At 39.6% G+C, this 17,712-nt stretch overlaps 1 protein-coding gene across 2 annotated transcripts; it reads right to left on the reverse strand.

The window, feature by feature from the left end:
* Positions 1-367: 367 nt before the first annotated feature.
* Positions 368-16,586, reverse strand: LOC127449541 (NFX1-type zinc finger-containing protein 1-like). 2 transcript variants are annotated; one of them, XM_051713023.1, is made up of 15 exons: positions 16,470-16,586; positions 14,350-14,457; positions 12,693-14,248; positions 12,272-12,558; positions 10,708-10,946; positions 9,935-10,057; positions 9,292-9,440; positions 8,655-8,798; positions 8,201-8,315; positions 7,510-7,766; positions 5,965-6,104; positions 5,074-5,374; positions 4,351-4,461; positions 4,151-4,246; positions 368-3,805 (listed from the first exon to the last, which is right to left on the reverse strand). In XM_051713023.1, the coding sequence occupies exons 2-15, from the start codon at positions 14,429-14,431 to the stop codon at positions 1,355-1,357; spliced, it is 6,051 nt and encodes a 2,016-aa protein (XP_051568983.1). In that variant the 5' UTR covers positions 14,432-14,457; positions 16,470-16,586; the 3' UTR covers positions 368-1,354. The 2 variants fall into 2 exon arrangements, with proteins under 2 accessions (XP_051568983.1, XP_051568984.1); XM_051713024.1 differs by having other exon boundaries at positions 14,350-14,438; positions 16,470-16,558.
* Positions 16,587-17,712: the final 1,126 nt, after the last annotated feature.

The raw sequence follows: 17,712 nt of genomic DNA on the forward strand, positions 1-17,712 counted from the left end.
TCCCATGACAGAGACCCCGGTTCAAATCCCGCTCGGAGCGGGTCGAGTAGGACCTGTTACACACGCCGCCATATTGAGATAATTTGACCAGCTGAATATTAGTGGTTTCTTCTCGATAATTCAATGGCAAAATAACCATGGCTGACTGCTAATAGCACATTTACAATGGCATCTGTAACTAAGAACTTCTGTTTTTGTGTGATGCGGCATCTACGCTGCTAGCTATTAGCACAATATAAACAATAATTACTGAGTGAATCTTTAAAAAGAAAGAAATAGGAAATTTACCAGAATCTAGCATTGTGTTGAGTACATTATTGCTTAAGAAAACAGTTCCTACATAATGAAAATATTATGGACACAGATGTTCATTAAACATATAACTTTATTTAGCAAATTTATTAAGTGCCATTTAAGTGATATATGCATTAGCTAGTGAACTGGTGTTTTCGTAATAGCATATTGTGTATCTTAACATGACTGGAAGGCTGACTTGTCCAAACAGAATCCAAAATGGGGTGGGGGGGTTTCAAAATGAACACTTGCCAAGTGACAAATGCTAAATAGCCTTTGGCAAGCAAATAAGACAGTTAATGGTGGCCAGTTATTACACTGTAAAATAAAAAAACATTATACGATGTGAGTGAATCAAATAACAGACATACAGTACACACCAGTAGGGATTGCTTTAAGAGTACACAGTAAGCACGGCTTCTCAAACAATTTAATAGGAAATGCTGAAATGATGAATTTAATATGTATAAATAATCTATATAAATAACATTTGGAAGAGAAGCACTGAACACGTCATTTTGGATCCCGCCCGGAGGCCTTGGGAGCTTAGTTATTTGCAGAGGATCTGCAACTGATTGGACACTGGGCTTTCAATCAATGTATTTTTGTCCCGGCTGGAAGCTTGGCTTCTACAGTATATATGATGTTGTACATGATTGACAGCATATGAAACATAAAATCACCGCTGCCCAACAGGGGCAGAGTGTTTGGCGGAGACACATTCACAGTTATTTGTAATCTGACGTATCACATATACATATTTTGTAACAATAGCAATTTTGAGCTTGGTTAATTATTTTTGATAAGAAATTTCATTTTTTGAGTAGTAGTTTGAGCAGCTTTTGGAGCAGTATTGACGCTGGCTACCACCCCTGGAGTCGTGAGTTCGAATCCAGGGCATGCTGAGTGACTCCAGCCAGGTCTCCTAAGCAATCGAATGGTTGGGTTTTGGATGGGTTTTGTCGATAAACCTAAATACAACCTAAAAACCCACTGAGATCATAGATCTCTATGACTGTAACTCATAATGTAATCTCAGTAACTGGACTTTTAAACGCATTCACAAGTTAGCGAGGTCAAAGTTTGCCAAGTTGGCAGCTTCTGACCAAGCAGGATGTTGTGCACCATCCATCTCAGTTGCCACAGCATTTCCGTGCACGAGAGAGTGATTAGCTCCTCCAATGGTAGCGTTGCACTCAGGACATTTGCTTTGCTGCATAGCACCTCCACATTCACCTATTGCATACACGTGCCCATTGGGACATTTGTACCAGTGACCTTTGTTCAAACCGATGGCTTTGAGTATCATTACCCTCTCCTCATCTGTGACGCCCAGACCACTGCGTGGAAGTTTGGTGTCCAGCTTCGTAAACATCCGCTTCACTGTAACTTCTAGTCCTTCAGTGAAGGGCAAAGTGTCCTGCAGGATCTCTCGTAACTGTCGGACCTCTGCACCAAGCACATGTCCTGGAAGTTTCAACAAAACCATTTTACAGCGAGCATTGAGATCAGCCAGGTAGAAGAGTCTCTTCAATTCACGTTCAAGATCTGCTACCTGCTGCTCTGAAAACCTTTGATTTGGATCTAACAGGAATTTCAAGCCTTCTCCAACCTTGCGAGAAAACACAACAATATCGGCCAAATCTGTCATGTGTTCTTTCTCCATTTTTTTCAGCTTCCCAAAACTCTCAAGGAAGGTCATCAAGTTCTCAAGATGCCAAAGTTGTTGGAATGAAAGGTTATTTGTGTCGAGCATCTCTTTGAGTGGGGCAAACTCTTTGGGAAGATACTCCCTCAAGTTAATCTTCCCATCCAGTTGCAAACTAAGGGCTTCTTGGTGATGCCTGTTAACAGCAGGCTCACCATTGATCTTCTCCTTTACCATCTCAATTGCTGCCAGGCTGCGGTTGATATGAGCGCCATACCGCAGATTTCTACGGATTGGAGTGCGACACCTGGGACAGTCCTTAAGTCGGATCGCCCTTTGATCCAATTCCGCCCCTTGATCTTCATCCAGAGCCATGTAAGTGTCCATTCCTGCGGACTCAAAAAGGTGCTTACAGTCCTCTAACTGGATGAAGCGAGCATCCGGTTCATCTTCATTGCCAAAGAAGATCTCCGTTACTTCATCTGGATGGCAAATGCGACACTTGTCTGGACATGGGTCTCCACATAGACCTATGCAGGGGTGTCCACAAGGTAAGGTTTTGGAACAGGGAACAGAACAAGGGGGTCTGTCGCATGGCTCATGACACAGCTTGGTACAGCGTTGGTGCGGACACTGCCATGCACAGGGTTCAGCACATGGGGTGCAAGGCTGACCACAAGTCTTCTTGCAGACACTGTGGATACAACGGTTCTCGCAGGGTAGGGAACACGGTGGACAATTTCGTACACAGGGCTCCCGACACAAATGAGAACACACAAGGGTTTGCTTGCATTTATGGGTGCATCCTTTGTGGAGGCGACCCTGATAGCATCCGTGACAAGTTCCGGGGCAGGGATGGCCACATTTCAGCATAGTGCCACATCTTGTCCTGCAATGTGGCTCCTTCTTGGAATCCCTGGATACGTGACATGATTCTTCTTGCATGTGACCACATTTCAGCACCATGGAAACCTTCACCATGCACCGAGCAGTGCAAGATTCTCCACAAGTTGCCTTGCAGGGGTGTCTGCATGTGAGGGTCTTTTGGCAATTCTCCTGGCACACAAAGTCAGCTGGGTCTTGGTGGCATGGTACATTCTGCTTGTGCTTACATGACGGTATTATCTTTTCTATGCGTACCTGGCATGGATCACAGTTCTGGTAGCAGCGGCGTGGACATTTGTGCCCAAGTTCACACAGCACCTTGGGGCAGTCCTTGGTGCACTTGAACTTCTTGTGGTCAGCATCGTAAGGGTGGCACATACGGGTACACACATGGCCACATTCCAGGCGAATTTCACAGGGCTGATCGCAACCACCCTCAGGGGCGCACTTGAAATCAACAGCACTGGAAACATGGGCTTGCTTTTCAGGATGGTTTTGACAGCTCAATATTAATGCACGACCCACCTGATCATTTTCTCTTAGACAATGAAGGATATTGCTCCACAGCGTTACTTTGCTGAGCATCTCCATATTTCCAATGCAATAAAGACCCATTTTAGCGCGAGAGAGGGCAACGCAAACACGGTTCGAGATGTTCAGGAAACCGACCCTACCCTCGAGGTTGCTGCGCACTAGAGACAATATGACAATGTCGTTCTCTTCACCTTGATATTTGTCAACTACATGGACTTTGACGCCAGAAAACTGAGCAGAGGGCATGAGCTTTCGCAGACAGTGAAGCTGTCCGGTGTAAGTCGTTAGAATGGTGATCTGAGAAGGCTTGTAGTCTTGACACAGCAGGTAGCGGCAAAGCGCAACCACAAAATGAGCCTCGTGAAGGTTTTGATGGCTTCGCCCATCCTTAATCTCCTCTTCAAGATGAGGATGATCCATGAAAAAGAGATTTGTTAAAAGCCCCTGTAGACCAAACGTTGCACAGATTTTAGTTGAAAGTAGATGAAAGTAAACAAATTACTTTTTAGCAAACAGTGATCATTTTCTGCCAGGTCTGATGTTATAAGTAAGTGGCACTGTTAATTAAAGGGATAGTTCACCCGAAAATTAGAAATTACATTTGTTACATTACATTACATTACATACATGGCTTTCATTTTACAGTACATTTCCTTTTGTTCCACTGAAGAAATACAGTCATACAGGTTTTGAATGACATGAGGGAGAGTAAATGGTGACCAAATAAAAATGTTTGGGTGAACTATCCCATAAAGGCTGTGTAATTATATTTTTTAAACAATTAATTACCTTAACATTGTCATACTCATGAACAGAAGGGTGGTTTTCAAGCTCTGCATAGATATGAGGAGTCAAGAGTCGAGCAATGCTTGGTCTCATGCGATGCTAGAAGTATACACCAAAAATAAAAACAGCAAAATTACCTTTTTAATAAGCAAGATGGAGTTATTATATAGTTCATTGGCTGGTGTGATGGTGCATAAACTAACCTGGTAGTTGAGTCGTACAAATGGGAAGTTCACTTTGACAAGCCTCTCGAACATGGAAACCTCCAGATTGAAATTCCTGGCCAGATCGAACACTGTTGCGCTAGGCCTTAGCTGTGCAGGTTTAAATGCATAAACATAAATGTACCATGAATCACAAATACACCGTGAATAAATGTGTTTTTGTACACCGATCACTCAGAGGTATAAGGAGAAAAATGGATCCTTTTTACATTTTCAGGTTTGGAACGCAAATGTAAACTATAGCGGGGTAAACTTATCTAGTGGTAACTGAGAGACCACAGAACATTTTTGCATTCCCATTTGCTATCATGTTTCCACAACCTTCCAAAAAAGGGAAAAATATAGAGAGAGATGGATTACGAAAGTCAGAACAGAGAAAGATGACAAATTTACAATCACTCCCTCAGCCGCTGCATTTGAAACCCCATCACAGCAGTGGTGACTAGTTTTTCTTTTATAAACAAAGAATAATGTTATTAATGTTTTATAATAAAAGAATGCTGCTAAATTAAGGCGAAAATGCTTCACTGGCCACCCTTTTCTACAGTATATAATGAAAGTAAAGGAAGGTCTGTCAAGCTCTGAATGAAAGTGATAAATGGCTATCAATCTCCAAAAAAGAACCATAAAAGTATTCCATGCACTATATTTCAAGTCTTCTTTTTTTGGACCTTGACAGCCCCAGTCTTCTTTACTGTGTACCTGTTGGTGATCTCCGATCAGTATGAGGTGTTGACAGGCTCGACTGAGTGTGGTGATGGTGTGGGCCTCCAGCACCTCCGCTGCCTCCTCCACAATCACCAGTCTGGGTCGCAGCTCCTGCAGAGCTTGTCTGTATTTCGCCGCTCCTGTGGTCGTCATACCAACAACACGAGCTTTTCGCAGCACACAAAGGTCCTCACGACACCGGATTTCATTGAGTCGCTCAGCTGCATCCTGGAAGACCTGTTCAGCGTGGAGAGCCTTCGTACGGAGATCACTGCGATACCGCAACACCCAGAGACTGAAGAAGAGGAAAAACTAAAGTTCATACAATTATGAATGTTTGGCTGATGATTAATTGTCAAACAAATATTTCAATTACATGCTTGATACGCATACATGTTAAGAACTGATTTATTCACACTGAACTTGGAGTCATATCCTCCGAGCCATTCACTTAATTATTTTATATTTTTCTGAGACCATACAAGCCACAGTTGAAAATCTTACGGTATCTTAATTTGGTCTTTAAAAATGTCCAGCATCACAGTTCAGTTTATTTTAAGGAACGATGTATTTATTATTATTTGACTGATTTTCAGTTTTGTTTAGTAACAAAAAAAAAAACAGGTGATTATTTATAAATCATGACAGCTCTAGTTTAAAGCATTAATCAAATCTAGCTGTCTTATACTGTATGTTACATCAGACATCATCTTCAATCATATATTAAACATGTCAGGTTGACAAAATGTGACAATAAATCCAGGTTAAGTAATTCACTAGTGCTGCTTGTATAAATTTGTAATTCAATGCTGCCATCTGGTGGAAAGTGTGTGTGCTCTCTATAGTGTAACGGAGGATGTGTGTGTGTTTTGGGGAGTGTATTACCGATACAGTCTCCATCTGTCTTTCAGATCAATGTTCCACACATCACTGACACGCCTCTCCTCTTCATCACTCATGACTGAAGTCTTCCTCAACTCTTTACGAACCATTTGCTTCATTCTTTTCTTCTGGTGGCCTTGCATCTGACAATACACAACAGAATAGCAGCATTAAAAAATTTAATTACCACAGTAACACACGCTAACAAACACACAAACAGCATAATTCTTTTAATGAAACCATAAGTATCTGTAATAGCAATCTCAATACACTAAAATGAAATAGTTTGCATGGTTAAGGCAACATAGAATTATGTTTTTTGGGTAGTTGACGCATAACATCCATTAACTTTCATTTAGTAAGTAAATAGTTGTTTTTTTATTTTTTATTTGGTTCGTTTTGGTTTGCGTCCAAGTTCCAATAAAATATATAGTATAGTATATTATAGTATGCTATAGTATAGCAAATTACACTGTAGTATAGTATATATTTTGGTTTGCATCGAAGTTCCAATAAAATGTATAGCATAGTATGGTATTATATAGTTTTGAATAATATAGTACAGTATAGTATCACATAGTATAGTATAGTATATATTCTGGTTTGCATCAAAGTTCCAATAAAATACAGTATATATTATATTATAGTATAGTATAGCACAGCACTGTATTGTATAGTACAGTACAGTATATCTTTTGTTTTGTCTCCAAGCTCCAATAAAATGTGTAGTATCTTATAGTATAGTATACAGTAGTATAGTACAATGTAGTATAGTATATATTTCAGTTTTCATCAGTCCCAATAAAATGTATAGCATAGTATAGTAGTGCATAGTATAGTATATCTTTTGTTTTGCATCCAATTTCCAAAAAAATGTATAGTATAGTATAGCACAGTTTAGTATCGTATAGTACAGTACAGTATAGTATAGAATAGTACAGCACAGCAGTGGTGGCTCAGCAGTTAAGTCTCTGGGTTACTAACCAGAAGGTTGGGTGTTCAAGCCCCAGCACCATCAAGATGCCACTGTTGGGCCCTTGAGCAAGGCCCTTGACCCTATCTGCTCCAGGGATGCTGTATCATGGCTGACCCTGCACTCTGACCCCAGCTTAGCTGGGATATGTGAAAACAAATACATTTCACTGTGTATATGCAAAAAATGTATGTATAATGTGTGACCAAAATAAAGGCTTCTATTCTATAGTATAGTATATTGTTTGGTTTGCATCCAAGTTCCAGTAAAATACAGTATATTATATAGTATAGTACAGTATAGTGTTTGGCTTGCGTCTAAGTTCCAATAATATATATATATATTTATATACTGTATATATGTCAGTTTTCATTTCGGAATAAAAACAGTTATTTTGCATTTTTACTCATTTTTACTTCTAGCAGTCTGATCAAATAATGAGTCAAGAAAGAGATGTTAAAAATCACGACTGATATTGCTTGATGTTCATTCTGAATACTGACAATGGCACAAGCCAGATTTGAACTCACATGAGCACATAGTCACAATATTACTAATATCATTAGTGTTGTTACCTGCCAGCCCTGTTCATCAGTCTGACCCTCGGTTTGACCCTGGGGTTGTTGTGTCTCAGTATCATCGATGTTCATAGACAGCATCATATCAGCCAGTGCTGTAATGTCTCTCTCCTGTTTCTTCTGCTGTTTTTGAATGTTTCCATCCCAGTGCTCAGCATCCACCAAGATCCGCTCTGCCTGGATCAGATCCGCCTCTTCATCAATATCTAACAGCTCTTCCTGTTCTTGTGCTGCCTCTTCATCATCTGCAGCCTCTGAGATACAGAGAGAGAGATTTTTTTTACTTTATCTTTGTCTTTGATTTTCCCCTCCAATTCACGTATCACTTTATTTACGTCATGCTATTTATTTTCTGTATTGTTTATTTTATTTATTTTTTCCCACCAGACTTTCATCATTTATATTTGGTACTTTTCAAATGCCTTATATGTATAACGTTTTACTGTTTTATCCTTGTCTCAGACCCAGACTTTCAATATTAAACTATATGAATCCATTATAAAAATACAAATTATTCCATGTTAAAACTATGAGACTCTAAACAACGAAAACTCAAGGGAAATATCAGCTGAATATTTTTACTGTGCATCATTTTCATGTTAACTCTAAATCAGATATTTTACATCATACTGAGTAATAAAAAGATGCATAGGATGTTGTATTGTTGTCATTGTGGTTAGACTCTCACCCGCCCCGCCGTCTACTGTTTGTTGAAGCCCCATCTGAAAAACAGAGGATCCGATGCCAAGCCACTCAGCGATCATTGAAGACTTCTGCCCAACACTCTCAAATCCATCCCAAACCTAACACACAATCACAGACACACAAAATAAGATGAATACAGTACTTTTATTAATAAGTGAGAGTAAGCAGGAATATGTCAATACTAAAGTCATCAGTATGGCGAAATGTAATCAACACCAAAGCTAGTGTGAAACATCACATCACTGAAGATGGACCAACTAATGTGAAAATGTTAAACAGGCCTATTTTTTTGTTTTCTTTCCATAAAAGAGGAACTGAACGCACTACATTTTAAAAGGAATATGCAGTATATGTGCAACAAATTTATAATTTGACATTGATTGTGTTAACTTCAAAACAATCATTAAATTAATGGTGTAATTATGTTATAGACTAACTGGTTGTTGGCACAGGCTGTCCCAGTGTCGATCACTGATGTAGTTTTCCAGGTAGTCTTCTTTTAAGACGCCACGCAAGCTGCATTCCAGCTGCGCAGACTGTCTCTTTAAGAGCTCTTCTGCGTCCTTCATCTGCGTATGGATCTGTGGACATAGTGCAGAAGCTTATTAACATAATGAAATATAATTAATATATATTAGAGACTTTCACTAAAAACAAAATACCACCACAAATCTGCACAGAATATGAGAGTATGCAAAAATACTACTACTAATACTAATAATAGCAGATATGCAGAGTACGTGCATAATGGAGTTGCATCATCGCATAAAGATTTGTGACAATTCTTTGTTACATTTATTTTTGTTTTAATGTGTTTTCTGTGAATGCACTACAGTTTGAAGGGAAAGGAAATGTTTATATTAAGAGTGAAATTTTAAAAATTCTGAATGAAATTCAAAATACTGAAAAATCAAACAAATGGCAAAAAAAAAAAACAAAAAAAAAACATTTAATTAATTGCAATAATTATTTTAATCTATTGATGTCCCTAAAAATGGTTTAAAAGTAAAACAATAAAATCTCCATTTAGAAATATCTAAATAAAAAAGGAATGTCTTAATTAAGTAAGCTCACTTCATGATGGGCTCTCCTGAGGTGCAGCGGCAGATCTTTACGGAAGTTTGATGTTCTGGTCAGCTCCCTCAGTGAGAAATGCTTGAGAATCTCACTGTTACTCCGACCTCCAACTCTTACAATGCCCTCCTTTAAGAACTTATGGATACCTGAAACAAAAGTCATGAAATGCCTGCTTATTTCCTATATGGAGATCTTAAGTTAAATGTATAAGAGTTTGTGGAGGAGAACAAGTCCTGGTTTGAGCTTCAAAAGGAGCCAATCCTACATATCTTAAGCCATAATTACAGTGCACATAAAGTGGGATATATTAAGCCTATTTCATTCCATATGTTAGTTGGGAATCAGTAAGTAAATGTAATGAAATTTCCAGCCAGTTTAACCCAGATAAACATTTCTGTGCTCAGAGGTTGCTCTTTCTCAGATGTTTCTCCTAAAATGCCTTGGGAGAAATAAAAGTAGACACAAAGAGACTTCAGCAAAAGTCTCTGTTTAATCTGATTGCTGTCTTGGAGAAATAATTGAGATTAAAGAGATCGCAATGTGTTTTTTTTCTGTCAATCCCACGATTGTTCCCATAAAGCAAGTAATACACTCTTCAACATTGGACTCTGTAAATATAGATGTTTTAGAGTTAGGCTACCTTCCAGAAACTGGTCAAGAGCATGATTGGTATAGCAGACTACCAGCATTGGAGAACCAAAAGCCCAGGCATGATGGTTGTCTAACAGAGCCCGAGCAATCTTCAGGCCCACATATGTCTTCCCTTTAAAGTAAAAGACAAACAGGATCATTGTTTTGTTTTGTTTGCATCCATTAAAGTTCCAATAAAATGTATAGTATAGTATAGTACAGTAGAGTATAGTATAGTACAGTATAGCACAGTATAGTATAGTACAGTACAGTACATTGTATGGTTTGCATCCAAGTTCCAATAAAATTTAAGGTATGGTATAGTATAGTATAGTATAGCACAACATAGTACAGTAAAGTTTAGACAGTACAGTATATTATTTAGTTTGGATCTAAGTTCCAATTAAAGCTATAGTATAGTACAGTATAGTATAGCACAGTATAGTATAGTACAGTACATTGTTTGGTTTGCATCCAACTTCCAATAACATTTAAGGTATGGTATAGTATAGTATAGCATAGTATAGTATAGTATAGTACAACACAGTACAGTAAAGTTTAGACAGTACAGTATATTATTTGGTTTGGATCTAAGTTCCAATTAAAGATATAGTATAGTATAGTATAGTATAGTATAGTATAGTATAGTATAGCATAGCATAGAATATAAAAGATACTTTCTGGTTACAATAAAAAAGGTTTAGGTTGAATATGCTGTTAATGTGATATAACATCACTACTAAGTGATAAAAGACTAGTCAAAACGCCACTCCTATCTCTCACCTGTGCCTGGTGGGCCCTGTATGATGGCCAGCTCATTGGTTAAGGCCAGTTTTAGCGCTTGAAGCTGGCTTTCATCAAGGCCCATTGTTTCCTCATCAGGCCAGGCTTCTGGGGTAAGAGGGTTGAAGGGTGGAATCTTGTCCTGCCCTTCTGCCACGATGGTTGACAGATCGTACTTCCTCCCCTCCATCCGCAGGTAAGCTGGGGCATATACCTCTGTATTGCACTCCACTATATACCTGAAACAACAAACATGTTTATTTACCTTTATTTAAAATTGTGCAACTGTATTCACTTCTAAATTGGTGGTCTCAAAACATACACCCATTTGCAGAGTTTGCTACGGCAAGCATCACTTTTACTGATGCTCATACATACATAGTGTTAGGTATTGGAAAAACTCCAAACCCTGATTTTTAAAGGGATAGTTCACCCAAAAATGAAAATTATTTTATAATTTATGTACCCTCATGTCATCCCAGATGTGTATGACTTTCTTCTGCTGAACACAAATTAAGATTTTTAGAAGAATATCTCAGCTCTATTGGTCCACACAATGCAAGTGAATGGTGGCCAGAACTCTGAAGATCCAAATATCACTTAAAGGCATCATAAAAGTAATCCATATGACTCCAGTGGTTAATGAATGTCTTCTGAAGTGATCTAATCAGTTTTGGGTGAGAACAGACCAAAAAGTAACTACTCCTTCACAGTACATCTTGCCATTGCAGCCTCTAGGCACAATCATGTTAAGCTTGATAACAATTCCTAGTGCTTGACGCATGCACATAGTGCTAGATGGTGCTATAGGATGTGTAATAGAGCTTGAAATCATGACTGCCAAGGAGACTGCTGTCAAGATTTATTGTGAAAAAGGAATTACATTTTGGTCTGTTCTCACCCAAGACCGATTGGATTGCTTTCAAAGACGTTAATTAAACCACTGGAGTCATATGGATTCCTTTTATGATGCCTTTATGTGATATTTGGACCTTCAGATTTCTGGACACCATTCATTTGCATTGTGAGGGCTTACAGAGCTGAGATGTTCTTCTAAAAAAATCTTCATTTGTGTTCTGCAGAAGAAAGAAAATCATACCCATCTGGGATGTGTATGATTAAAGGCTTAAAGTCTATCCCTTTAAACCTTGGCATGTACCTTCTTAGTGTATTGCTATGTGCACAAGCGATACCTCAAATTGTGTGACTTGCTGAGGAGAGGTATACTATTACTTTTTTATGTGATCAGACTTAAGATTTTCGTCTAGTGGATGATAAAATAGGTGAAAAAAATCCCACTGAGATGAAAGTAGGGACCCAAGTCATTTCTTCAGACCAAAATATCATAGATAACCTGGTGGTGAGCTCTTTTGACTTGCATCAGTAAGCAACCACCTAGCAACCACAGCAATGCACAAAAAACCAATCAGAACACCATCGTAACCATAAGGCAACGCCCTGCCAACCACAACCCTAGCCTTGTGACAGGCAAGTTTGTGGGCATGCGGCAATTAAATTATTTTCAAAAAATTAAAAAATCAAGCTCTAATTCTTATAAGCATACCTTTGAAAGGGAAGATCATTCTCATCTTGCTCCTGGAGACCCTCTAGGACGTATCGGTAGGCCTCAAAGTATGCCGTGGTCTCCACCATCAGAAAAGAGTGTGAGGGCTGAACTCTGGCCAGACGGACCCTACTGTCAGATGAAAAACAGAGGTGTACCTGTCCCTGCTTCAACAGTTTAGGGTCCCGGTCAGTCACAGTAGCAAACAGGAAAGTTCTGAAGTTGTCCATGGAAAGACAGACAAGGGATCCGTAAAGCAGACGTTTGGAATTTTCCCACCGGACAAACTGTGAGAGAAGATGAGAGTTATTGTGCAACAAAATAAGACACAATGGTGAACGAGCATTAATGAAGTCATTTGTAGTTATTATTCCAAGCTATTTTAAGTGCACTCCAAAGAACCATAGCAATAAAGTCTGACCTGAAGCGGTTTTGGATCAAACTGCACTTTGTAGGCAATGCCTGTTGGTGTGCATAGTGGCACAACCAATCGAGTGTCAAAGTAGACTCTGATGTCATCAAAACGCCTCTTCTTCATTGGTACAACATTGAGATCCTGGCTCCTCAGAATCTCCCTAATGCCCTCTCGCAGTGGCCTCACAAAATCTTCACGTAGAAGCCGGAAGTGCGTATCAAGATAGATGCGAGCATTTGGGAAGCTCTGAGCCAGAATGTTGGGTCTCAGGAAAGGCTTCTGATCTAAGTGGAACTCCTCAGGGGTTGGATAGATGCTCATTGTCCTGAAGTCTTCCTCACCAGGTGGGGCATCTTCATCAGCTGCTAAGAAGGAGTATTTATCTGACCGTAAGGTTCCCTCCCTTGACTTCTCCTGAAGATGGTCAACCAAACCTTGGATCCTCTCAAGGTCCTCATCAATGGTGTTTGGCATTTCCACACCAGAGGCTCGCAACTGGTTAATGGCTGGTTTCAGAACAGCCAACAACATAGTGACAGATTGGAAAGAGCTTGAAGGAAACATGTTGAGAACATCAGAGAGAAGGCTAATGATGTTGCTCAAATGTTGGGGATACTGATCCCTTCGAGCAGGCATGTAATCCGACATCATTCCGGTCACGTAATATGGAAGGATGTTGCGGAAAAACACAGAATCCTTGACTACGCCCGCTAAATGAAGCACAATCTTGCGGTCTATTCTGGACTGGAAAGCCTTGCAGAGGACCTGGCAGACGAGTTGCACCAAGTCCTTCCTCATCGTCTTGTCCTCAAGTAGAGTCTTGATCCCCAAGCTAGATGAAAGGGTGATGGCCACCTCAGATGCTTCTTTTTCCAGAAGTCCCTCCAGTGTTTTATACCCCAGTTTGTGTACCTCGGGGGTTCCGTCTCTCCCTCTTCCTCTCCCATGACCCCCTCTTCCTCTCTGAACGTCCCCTCTTCCTCTTTGAAGTTCTTCATTTTGGGGACTCACCCTTAGGTCAGATGTACTTCCGTTGGCTTGTGGGTTGCTCTGGTCTTCAGGGCTACAGACTGAATTTACAGGGACTGGGACAGCATACTGGATAAAATTTGTATGGGTGGTACCATGAACAAGCCCCCCATGCAAACGCCGGTGTAAAGATGCGTTACCTGGGCCTCCCGATCTCATAGCTCCCCGAAGAACGTTGCTGGCTGCTCCCCACTGATGATGGCCATGCATGTCTTGGCCTTTACTCTCTCCTCTACCCTTTCCATCTCCTCCTCCTCCTCTTCCTCCTCCGTTTCCTCCTCCGTTTCCTCCTCCTCCTCGTCCCTGCCCACCTCCTCTTGCACTTTTAGCTTTTTCACCCTTGTGTCTCTCCCTTTGAGCATTCGTACTTTCACTGGCTTGGTGGGTACTCCTGTCTTCTGCACTCCTCTGCCCTCTACCCCTTCCATTTCCTCCTCCACTTCCCCTTCCTCCTCCTTCCCCACGGCCACCTCCTCTTCCTCTACCTCGATTAGGAGACCCACTCGCTTGTCTTTGACCAGACCCAGAACCGTCTGTTGAACAAAATTTAGGTGTATAAGTAATTAGAATCTACACTGAAGTGTTTAAAGAGGGAATAGAAAGAGAAGAAAAAAGAAAAATACAAAATGAATACCTTGTCTTGGCTGGGCATTGGCACCTCCTCTTTGCTGTCCTCCTCTTCCTCTTTGTTGTCCTCCTCCTCTTGGATTGACCATTTTACAGCTGTTCAGATCTGAGGAGACTGTATTGCAATACTCATAAACCATACAATTTTTTTTTATTTTTTAGACACGTGCCATGGCAATACCACGGTAATCTTTGAAGTACCTTGGAGAACTATGTAAATTCCATAGTAAATAAAATTGGTAATCTTTCATTACCATGGTATTACCATATGATCACTTTACCATGGTACTGCCCCAGTACTTTTTAAACACTGTTAATCATCTATACAGGATTGTAATCATAATATCACATTAATATAACAGATATTAAATACAGTGGTGTCTAAGTCCACATTGAAAATCTGGTTCAACACTGAATTAAATCTGGAAATACAAAGTTTTAGGACTTTCAGAAGAAAAATAAAACACAAATCGCTATGGCTTATCATGAACAATACATTTTAAGATTCTGCACTATTTCTAGGTCACTAATCAAATAAGCAAATTAGTGACATTGACCATTTTAACTTCTTTGTAGGAAGTCCATGCCAGCTAAATTGCATGCTGTCATTAAAGCAAAAGGGGGCATACCAAATACTATGAAATTCATGAACATTTGTCTATGTAACTTTTCTTTTAAATTGTTATGTTGATAATATAATTGTAATGGGGAAAAAAAGTAAAAGTTTTTCAATTTATAAAAATTCAAAACAGAATTATTTTCACAAGCAGACTCAGACTTTTGAATAATATCCCGCAGCATCTACAATATTTATAATCGTAAAATACAAATGTGTAAAAAAAATAACCTACATCTAGCCTAAATGAGTGCATTGCATAATGGTTTAGTTAATCTATAATTAACTACACAACTGTAATCTACTTATTCTGTTGAGTTAGTTTAATGAAGATCTGACCCATCTTCCGGAAACATTATTATGATGAGCCACTGTGATACATATCAGTATGTATTCTACTTAACTTATACAACATGCACAGCATAAAGAGGACTAGGAGTGCTAATTAAAAATAAAAAGTAATCAATTATCAGTTTAATTAATTCAGTTTTAAATGTCTCTTTATTTGTCACTTTTAAAAAATATATTTATTTTTTATTATTACATTTAACTACTGTTTTAAAACATGAATGAAATGTCTGTTCATTTGTACACTTAAAAAGTCATTTATTTATTAAAAAAACAATTCTCCCCAGTTTGGAATGCCCAATTCCCAATGTGCTCCAAGTCCTCGTGGTGGCGTATTGACTCGCCTCAATCTGGGTGGAGGAGGACGAATCGCAGTTGCCTCCGCGTCTGAGACCGTCAATCCGCGCATCTTATCATGTGACTTGTTGAGCGCGTTACCGTGGAGACATAGTGCGTGTGGAGACTCGCGCTATTCTCCGCGGCATCCACGCACAACTCACCACACGCCCCACCGAGAGCGAGAACCACACATTATAGCGACCAGGAGGAGGTTACCCCATGTGACTCTACCCTCCCTAGCAACCGGGCCAATTTGGTTGCTTAGGAGACCTGGCTGGAGTCACTCAGCACTTCCTGGTTTCGAACTCGCAACTCCAGGGGTGATAGTCAGCGTCAATACTCGCTAAGATACACACGCCCCTTTATTAACACTTATATGTTTGAATAAATCAAACAATTTCTTGTTTGTTTTTTTAAAAGTCTTTTTTCTTTTTTTTTTTTTTTTTTTGAAGTGGCACTCCTGGTCTTCCATACGTGCACACAGACTAGGATATCACACAATGCAATAATACGCTTGCAAATATATCTCTATCCTGAATGTTTTGGATTGTCTAGAATAATACTAACGTGTTTAAACGACTCATCAGTGCCAGTTCTCGCGTTATTTCTACATAAAAAGGTTTATGCATATATATATATATATATAACAATGAAATGCGCAGTAGACTACACCCGGAAATAATCTGCCTATTATGAAATGAACCGAATTCTGTTTAAGGGCCTATAAAAAATTACAAAGTGCCCTAAATGACGCTATATAATGTAAATAAGAATAATAAGGCTGCGTTCGCAATAGTTTAATTTAATGATCTTAAAGAACTTACCCGGTTATGGTCTTTCACTCTTCTCTTCTGTAATAATTACTGATGCATCATTCTCAGTGCGCTTAAATCTTTGTTTAGTTTCGTTTCTCGTGACTGTGAGTCAGTCCGCTGGTTTCGTTACGTCAGAACCGTTATATAAAAAGCGTTTATTAGCTGAACGGAAAACAACCGGATTGAGAACTGATAAACACTATTGTAACATTCGAGAACTAAATGCAATATAAACAAGCAGGGGCCATAAAAACTAACCTTAAGAATTTAATATCACCAGAAAAGTAAGAATTGTACTCAGTTTAATGATGCATATAATTGACTTATATCTAGACTTTTAAACATTACTGTGCAATACCGCCTTTATAAGGATATTATATATTAAGAAGATACAGTATAAGGGAGATCGGGGCAGGTTGTCACAAAGGCTACCGCTATAGCCTTTTTATTTCTTCTTAGTCATTAGCTATAAGGTTTTGAGTCCAAATTTCAATTGCACAAATGTTTTTTTTTTATCTACAAAAAGTTAAGTTGGTTTTAAACATCCAGTTCAAAACAGTGGCATAGCCAAGGGTGGGCTGGTGCAGGCTAATGCCCACCCAAATTAGACCCAGGCCTCTATATATAATAATGACTCTATATATTTACAAAATAGTTTAAAAAATGCATAAATTCTGTGGGGGCCTGTGTAGCTCAGCGAGTATTGACGCTGACTACCACCCCTGGGGTGGCGAGTTCGAATCCAGGGCGTGCTGAGAGTCTCCGGCCAGGTCTCCTAAGCAACCAAATTGGCCTGGTTGCTAGGGAGGGTAGAGTCACATGGGGTAACCTCCTCGTGGACACTATAATGTGGTTCTCGCTCTCGTTGGGGCGCGTGGAGAGTTGTGCGTGGATGCTGTGGAGAATAGCGTGAAGCCTCCACACGCACTATGTCTCCGTGGTAACGCACTCAACAAACCACATGATAAGATGCATAGATTGACGGTCTCAGACGCGGAGGCAACTGCGATTCGTCCTCTGCCACCCGGATTGAGGCGAGTCACTATGCCACCACAAGGACTTAGAGCGCATTGGGAATTGGCCATTCCAAATTGGGGAGACATTTTTTTTTTTTGTAGGCTCAACAGCTGTTGAGTAAACAATTCTATAGACAAATGAGGGTAGATTTTAACAGAAAGGCTGTATTTTCAAGGGTATTTTGTTTAAAATGTTGTAATTGCATTATAATTTTTAAATAGTATACAGTGGGGCT

Source organism: Myxocyprinus asiaticus, chromosome 12 (assembly GCF_019703515.2).
Source record: "Myxocyprinus asiaticus isolate MX2 ecotype Aquarium Trade chromosome 12, UBuf_Myxa_2, whole genome shotgun sequence".
In the NCBI taxonomy this organism is placed as follows: Eukaryota; Metazoa; Chordata; class Actinopteri; order Cypriniformes; family Catostomidae; genus Myxocyprinus; species Myxocyprinus asiaticus.